This window comes from Cyanistes caeruleus, chromosome 23 (genome assembly GCF_971803275.1).
Source record: "Cyanistes caeruleus chromosome 23, bCyaCae1.hap1.1, whole genome shotgun sequence".
In the NCBI taxonomy this organism is placed as follows: Eukaryota; Metazoa; Chordata; class Aves; order Passeriformes; family Paridae; genus Cyanistes; species Cyanistes caeruleus.
The window spans coordinates 5,912,165-5,919,673 of record NC_141723.1 but is presented as its reverse complement, the minus strand read 5'-3'; the positions used below and the strand labels follow the sequence as shown (position 1 = coordinate 5,919,673).

At 61.3% G+C, this 7,509-nt stretch overlaps 1 protein-coding gene across 3 annotated transcripts; it reads right to left on the bottom strand.

Annotated features, from left to right (window-relative positions):
* Window positions 1-583: 583 nt before the first annotated feature.
* JAML (junction adhesion molecule like) lies at window positions 584-6,918 on the bottom strand. 3 transcript variants are annotated; one of them, XM_086861489.1, is made up of 8 exons: window positions 6,781-6,918; window positions 5,001-5,049; window positions 3,585-3,742; window positions 3,054-3,276; window positions 1,920-2,049; window positions 1,527-1,587; window positions 1,230-1,325; window positions 584-1,065 (listed from the first exon to the last, which is right to left on the bottom strand). In XM_086861489.1, exons 2-8 carry the CDS (start codon window positions 5,041-5,043, stop codon window positions 904-906), a joined length of 873 nt encoding a protein of 290 aa, XP_086717615.1. In that variant the 5' UTR covers window positions 5,044-5,049; window positions 6,781-6,918; the 3' UTR covers window positions 584-903. The 3 variants fall into 3 exon arrangements, with proteins under 3 accessions (XP_086717615.1, XP_086717616.1, XP_086717614.1); XM_086861490.1 differs by having other exon boundaries at window positions 5,001-5,216; window positions 6,781-6,843; XM_086861488.1 differs by lacking the exons at window positions 5,001-5,049; window positions 6,781-6,918 and having other exon boundaries at window positions 3,585-4,175.
* Window positions 6,919-7,509: the final 591 nt, after the last annotated feature.

Sequence of the window (7,509 nt, the reverse complement as noted above, 5' to 3'; positions counted from 1 at the left end):
TCCAGCCCCCAAATGCAGCTCCGGGGGCTGGTTCCTCCTAAATGCCGTCCCGCGGCTGCCTGCGGGAAAAGAGAGCAGGGTGTCAACGAGAACCAAGGAGCGCAGCGCGGCGCTGCAGTGTGCCGGCAGCGGTGGGAGGTGGAGGGTCCCGGCTCCCTCCGCACCTGGAGGTGTCAAACATCTATAGATAGAGCCCGGCACCAGAGATAGCGCCCAGCAGCCAGAGATAGAGCGGGAGCAGCGCCAGCGCCCGCCCAGACGCTGTCCCGGGGGCCCGGGAGGGGTGGCTGGGCTCCCCCCGGCCAGCGCTGCCCATCACCCCGCTGCTCTCCCATGGCCGAGGGACACACGTGGGGGACCCCACGGCCCGCAGGCTTTGTCCTGCTTCCCTCAGTCCCCATCCTGCTCCCAAGGGAACCCTGTTTTGTCCCGTTTGGCTTTGCTCCCACCTGGAGCTGGCAGGCGCCCCGTGAGAGGCTGAACGCGGGTTCAGGGGCTCCCAGGCCCCGGGCCAGGCAGATTTTGGCACACTTGGACATCACATGCTTAGGCAGGAGGTAAAACGAAGACAGGATCAGGGAAGACTGATGGAAGACTCCCTGAGTTTTATTATCTACAGAAAAATAACGCGTCAGCTCCCGCTGCATCTCCCCCCTTGGAGATCCTCATCCTGGGCCAGGACCAAAGCTGGAGCCTGAGGCTGCGCCCACTCTCTCCAGAGTCCAGGGGGCAAGAGCCGGAGGGACAGGTGTCCCCTGGTCCCCTGCAGACAGCTGGGGTGGGCTGTGCCCCAGCAGTGCCCTGGCACAGGGCACACAGTGACATGTCACCGGTTCTCAGTCCTCGGAGGGACAAAGGTGTTTCGGACACACCTGGACAAGGGGCTGCCATCCCTCAGCACAGCTATTTCTGCTGCTCTGGAGGCCAGGGGAGTGCCTCCCCTGACCTGCTGGGGGGCTCCTGGCTCTGCCCTTCTCCCTGTGTCCCCTCTGCCATCCATTCCGTCGGGATCGCCCTCTTGGCCAGCTCCACGTAGACTCCGTTGTCGCGGCCGTGAGAAGGGTGCTGCAGGAGCAAGGGGCAGGCTGTGAGCCCCAGCAGGGGTACCAGGGTGTGTTTGGGTGGCACAGGACCCTGGTCTGGCACAGGGAGTGAGTCCCTGGATGCTGTGACCCTGGTGAGGGGGGCAGCGGTGTGGGGGCCCCGCCACGCCTGCTGCAGCTCCTCACCATGGTTATGTAGGTGTCCTCAGCTCTCCTCTTCTTCTTTGCTTCCTGCTCAGCCTTGGGCAGCTCAGCTCCGGGGATTGAGGAGTAAATCGCTTCCTGCCGGGGCGGAGCAGGGTGTTTGGAACCGAGCAGCCCCCAAACACACAGGGGCTGCCTGACCCCAGTCACAGGGCAAGCAACAGAGCCACGGCTGCAGCTGGCCAGGATCCCTCGTGCCTGGGCAGTGCGGGATCCCCTCCCTTGGCAGCCCTGAGCCCACACACCCGACCCAGGGACCCCTCCAGCCTCAGCTCTCACCTCTGCTTTGTTCTTGCTGCTGCTGTTCCCCATCCTCTCCAGGGCTGTGATGGTTGCAAACCTTGAGGGAAGGCAGCAGCAGTGTCACCTCCATAGGAGCTTCACCTGCTCCTCCTGTCCCACCCTCCCTCTCCCGGGACACTGACATCCCTTTGCACATGCCTGGGCCAGGCTGCCCCTGCTGCTGGCACATCCCGGGGGGTTTGGGAGCCCAGGGGACGCCGGCCGGGCCAGGGTGACACTAGATGGCGGCAGGAGGCTGCACCCCACACCTGGGGAGCTGAACCCTCACACCTGAGAGCACCTGGGCAAAGCCTGGCCAGGGAGAGCAGCGCAGGAGGGCTGCAGGGAGGTGCTTCCTCACCCCCGCAAACCCAGAGGCAGCGCTGGTACCTCTTCCTCACGCAGAGCCCGGCCAGGAACGCCACAACCACGGCCACGCAGCCACAGCCCACCACGGCCGGCCAGAACCCGGAGTCTCTCGGGGGCTGTGCGGCATCCTCGGTAGCCGCTGCTTCTCGTCCTGCCGGGGAGACAGCGAGGGATGGCACCGAGGGGAGCCGCGGAGCCGCGGGAGGAGCGGGAGGAGCGGGAGGATGCGGGAGGATGCAGGAGGATGCGGGAGGATGCGGGAGGAGCGGGAGGATGCGGGAGGAGCGGGAGGATGCGGGAGGATGCGGGAGGAGCGGGAGGATGCGGGAGGAGCAGGAGGATGCGGGAGGAGCGGGAGGAGCGGGAGGATGCGGGAGGATGCGGGAGGGGAGGGAGGATGCGGGAGGATGCGGGAGGAGCAGGAGGATGCGGGAGGAGCGGGAGGAGCGGGAGGATGCGGGAGGATGCGGGAGGGGAGGGAGGATGCGGGAGGAGAGGGAGGATGCAGGAGGATGCGGGAGGATGCGGGAGGAGCGGGAGGATGCGGGAGGATGCGGGAGGATGCAGGAGGATGCGGGAAGATGCGGGAGGAGCGGGAGGAGCGGGAGGATGCGGGAGGAGCGGGAGGATGCGGGAGGAGCGGGAGGATGCAGGAGGATGCGGGAGGATGCGGGAGGATGCAGGAGGATGCGGGAGGAGCGGGAGGATGCGGGAGGAGCGGGAGGATGCGGGAGGATGCGGGAGGATGCAGGAGGATGCGGGAGGATGCGGGAGGATGCGGGAGGATGCAGGAGGATGCAGAAGGATGCGGGAGGAGCGGGAGGATGCGGGAGGATGCAGGAGGATGCGGGAGGATGCGGGAGGATGCGGGAGGAGCGGGAGGATGCGGGAGGATGCGGGAGGATGCAGGAGGATGCAGGAGGATGCGGGAGGATGCGGGAGGATGCAGGAGGATGCGGGAGGATGCGGGAGGATGCGGGAGGAGCGGGAGGATGCGGGAGGAGCGGGAGGATGCAGGAGGATGCGGGAGGATGCGGGAGGATGCGGGAGGATGCGGGAAGATGCGGGAGGAGCGGGAGGATGCAGGAGGATGCGGGAGGATGCAGGAGGATGCGGGAGGATGCGGGAGGAGCGGGGAGCAGCGGCGGGGCGCACCTCTCGGGGCCGGGCTGACGAGCAGCACCGTCCGGCTCTTGAAGACGCTGCTGTTCTGCAGCAGCCGCAGCTCGCACTCGTAGGTGCCGCTGTCGTGGACGCTCAGGTCCTGCAGCAGGATGGAGCCGTCCCAGCGGGAGATGTTCCCCCGCCACTGCACCCGCTTCTTGAAGCGGCCCGCGGGGACGGCGTGGTTGCTGTAGTAAAAAAACACCGTCTCCTCCTGCCAGGGCGCAGACGGCGGCGGGTGAAGGGTGTCAGGTGCTTGTCCCTTCTCAGGAGCTCTCAGCTCTCTCCCTGTCCCGCGGTGTTCTCCTCGCACGGAGCCCAGCGCTCCCCGGGACGCAGCACCCGGAGCGGCCGTGCCGAGGGGTCCTGCCCCACACCGGGACCCTTCTGCCACTCACGGAAACTTCCTCTCCTCGTGGCCTGGCGGATGGGCTTCCCCACAGCCTCCCCACGGCTTCCTCACCCTCCTTCCCCTGCCACCGACAGCGTGTCCCCTCCCTTGCCACCCCTGTCGCGACCCACCTGAGCGCCGGCTCCTGCCTTGTGCAGCCAGTCCACTTTGTGCAGGGTCCATCCCCTGCTCTCGGGGTCTAGGAAGAGGCACGGCAGCAGCACAGAGTCTCCGGCCCTAGCTCGGAGCTGAGGCTCCATGAACACCCCTGCAGCCCCGCTGCAGCGCTCTGCCGGGGACAAGGACAGCACGATGAGCCCAGGGAGGACGGCCAGGTGCAGCCTGCCTGTCCCCATCGCTATCTCCTCTCCGGGGAAGCCTGGGGCTCGCAGCCCTGACCGGTGCAGAGGCCGAGCCCGTGCCTGACCCCTGCTCGTGGCGTGCCAGGGATGTGGGGCAGCACATCCTCCCCACCGAGGGCTGCTGCCGTGTGATCCAGCCGAAGGGGAGTTGGAAGCACAACCCCTGCCCTCCACGCCTCGGAGCCAAAGCCTGCAGCTCCTGCAGGGCTGTGCCTGTGACTCACTGGCTGGGAGAACCTGTGCCGCTCTCATCTGTACCAGGCCAGGGGCAATTTACAGGAATTTCAGTTCCTCCCTCACTGCCCATTTGGCTTCCTTCCCCTTTGCTCACAGGCTCCAGACCTGGGCTTGTACTTGTCTGGCCACATAACCACAGCTTGGGGTTTCTAGAGAAGCTGGACAGTGGGAAAAAAAGCAAACCAGGAGAACATCAAAGAGCACGGGGCTGACAACCAGCACAAAGCGGCTGCCGGCTCGCTGGGATGCAGAGGAAGGGGATTAAAGGATCTGAACTAAATCTGAACTAAAAGATTCTCTGAAACGAGTGGGGCAGAAAATGTCACTGGAGTTCCTCAATCTGCCCTGCCTCAGCCTGCAGTGGCACTGCAAGGGGAGGCTGAGGCTCTGGCTGCTCTTTGCTGAGCTGATTCAGCGGGGAGCTGCTCAGACAGGTATGCTCATCCTCATGGCCGAGCCACTCTGCTCAGCCTGTCCACAGCCACCTAGGGCTGGGCCCTGGCCAAGCACCAAGTGCTCATCTGAAACCCTGTAAACAATGAATGCAAAGTGCTGCAGCTTCCCAAACAAGTTCTGTTGGTCTTGACCAGCCAAGGAGCTGGAAATGACAAATATTTGCCAGCAGAGAAGACCAAGGAAGCTGCCTGCCTCGAGCAGAGCCAAAATCAATACCTTGGAAACCTCTCCCTGTATTTAGAGTTGGTGAAGCAGTTCTGCTTCTCTCGAAGCCTTGGAGCCTCAACAGAGGACACATCCATGGGTGCCAGTGCAGTTTGCAGCCTGTGTATAGGGGGGGTTTGCAGGAAGGGGGGATGCAGCACACACAGGGCCAGAGGAGGGACTGGCACCCCAGAGAGGAGCAGCTTCTCACCACGGGAGCAGAGACCCTGGTGGCTCTTAGAGCAAAGGCAGAGGGGAAAGCAGAGGGGAATAAAACTGAGAGCTTACCCAGCCATGTCAGCAGCAGGGTCAGGCTCAGCAGCACCTTCATCTCCCTCTGAAAAGAACAGCAGAGGTGACAGTGCTCCGGTGTCCCCTGGGGCAGGACACCAAGGACTGGCAGCCAGCTCAAGGTCAGAGGAAGACTCTGAGGCTGGGAGGCTGAAAGTCAGCACAGCACAGAGGGCAGAGACCAGGGCTCTGGTTTGTGAGACCACACTGAGCCTGGAAAGGAAGAGGAACGTGGGGGAGAGAGCTCAGCCTAAACCCCTTCGTGTTTTCCCCTAAGTCACGAAGCTTTCCGGTGGTTTGGGGGTCGAGCCTCTGACATCTGAGACAAGATGTTTGCAGGTTGACTCTGCCCCCAGAGCAATCAGATGGTTTTAATATGACAGAATCAGAGAAGTTTGGTCCTAAAACACAGAGCCCCTACCCCAGACCTAAATCCTTGCCCCTGGGTGCTGCACATGGTGAGAAATTCTGTCGGAGCAGCACCATATCTGGTCTCTGGATTCAGCTTGACCTGCTCCACATCTCTGAGAATAAAGCTGACATCTCCCTTCTGTGCATCGTAGATTTATCCTGCAGCCCAGGGAAGGGCTGGCTGTCACCACCAGGAATGTGCCAGCCAGTGTCCAAAGGAAGGCAAGAGCCTCCCTGCTGCCCTGTCCCTGTTCCATTCATTTAAGGGTAAATAGTTACTGAGAGCAGCTCTCCCGTCTGGAGAACCCTCATGTGAAGCTGGAATTGAGGCTGCCATTACCAGCACATATTTTCCAACACCTCAGAAATGAAATAGAAATAGAAAGACAAGAGCTGAATCATCTCTGGCATTTTTTGGTGGCTTCTCTCTTTTTGTTCCGTTGTGCAAGTGATAGGCTCTCCAGCTCAGCCTCAGGCAGGGATTCCAGGCCCAGAATCAGCTGCTGGGGACCCTTGGATCACTTCTAGGCTGAGAAAATCACTACAGCTTTGTACCTTCATCACCCTGCCCTTTCCACAAGCATATCCTGAGAAGTGGCAGCAAACCTTCTGGGATTCTCTCCCATCTGCCTCTCAAAGCCCAGGACCCCTCTGGGGCTGGGTTTTTGTGTGGTTTGCTGTGCTCTGTGCAGCTCTGCCGTGACATACTTGGCTGCACAGCCTGCACTGGTGCACAACCGACCTACAAACACAGCTCCTGCTCAGCCCCAGGGCCCTCAGCTCAGGGCAGCATAGCTCAGGGCAGCAGGCACAGCATCCTGCTTTCCCAGAGACACTGCCAAAACCTGCAGAGCTGCACCCTCCCAGCAGCACCCCTGTGCAGCAGCCAAAGCAGCAGCCAGCTCAAAACCCTGTCCTGTTTGGAAAAGCCCAGTCCTGTGAAAAGCTGAGATTTCTATACCCAGAACCTCCAAGAGCTGAGCTGGGGCTCTGGGCCCTATTTGGCACCAAGTCCTTGCTGGGTTTATTGCCCTGGTTTGGAGGAGGATTTCTGCTCCTGCCCAGGAACACATTTTTGCAGGATCTCCCCCTGTGACACACAGCAGTGAGAGGGTGCTGGGAGGCACCAGCTGGAGCCAGCACCCACTCACCAGGCTGCTCTGTGTGTGCCGGTGCTGACACATCCAAATCACCTTTCCCAAGCACACTGGGGGAAAAGGGGCACAGACACCACGTGGCCTTCACCCTTCCCTGCTTTTGCACGTGGCATCTGAGTCGACAGCACTTCTGCTCCCCTGGTCCTCTTCTCAGGAAAAACAAATGAAAAAAACACCCAGAAATAAGTATTACAGCAAAAAATACTCACCTAGGATGGCCTGGAGAGGTCAGCTTGTCTTGCACGAAGGGCTCTTCAGCGACTGGGTCAGAGTACGTGAATCAGTTGCTAAATCATCTTGAGGTTGCATATGCAAGATCTTCCTTGGCAGCCTTTGGTTCCTTCTCTAAGGTTGAGTCTAGTGGTCACTTTCACACGCAAGAAAAAGCAGAACAACAAATCAGGATGTGCAACAGAGAGGGGAAACCAACTGCAATTGCATCTGTCTGAAGCAGGGGCGATGGGGCAGCTTCAGGAGGCACCTGACAGGATGAGCTGGGGCTCAGTCCCTGTGAGGGACTGCCCTGACCACTCACGATGACCAGTCCAGGACACTGAGGTTCCTGGCTCACACCCTGTGCTCCCTCCTGCTTTGTTTTTGGGGATCAGAGCTGCTTAGAGAGCTGTCACTGCTGCACCTTGGTCTTGTCCCAGCGAGGCAGCAGCAGCACTGGGTGACGTGGCTGTGCCTCCCTCCTGCTGCTGCCAGGGCCCCTGAACCTGCCTGGTGCAGCATGGGCAGCTGCCTCCTTCTGAAACACACGCCAGCTGCTGATTTTCCTCTGGTGCAACCCCCCTTGCCACTTTGAACACCCATTTTCATCCTTCCTCTTTCCTCGAAACACCAGAGCAGCTCCTGTTCTGCATCCCAGTACCCCACTGCTCTCCATCCCAGTACCCCACTGCTCTCCATCCCAGTACCCCACTGCTCTCCATCCC

Excerpts from the sequence above, each read along its gene's own strand:
- JAML (XM_086861488.1), bottom strand. The coding sequence starts at position 4,067 with ATGAGAGCGGCACAGGTTCTCCCAGCCAGTGAGTCACAGGCACAGCCC. Across the intron at positions 3,277-3,584 it reads AGGCAGGAGCCGGCGCTCAG|GAGGAGACGGTGTTTTTTTA; the intron begins GTGGGTCGCGAC and ends GCGCCCTGGCAG. Across the intron at positions 1,326-1,526 it reads GCAGCAAGAACAAAGCAGAG|GAAGCGATTTACTCCTCAAT; the intron begins GTGAGAGCTGAG and ends CCGCCCCGGCAG.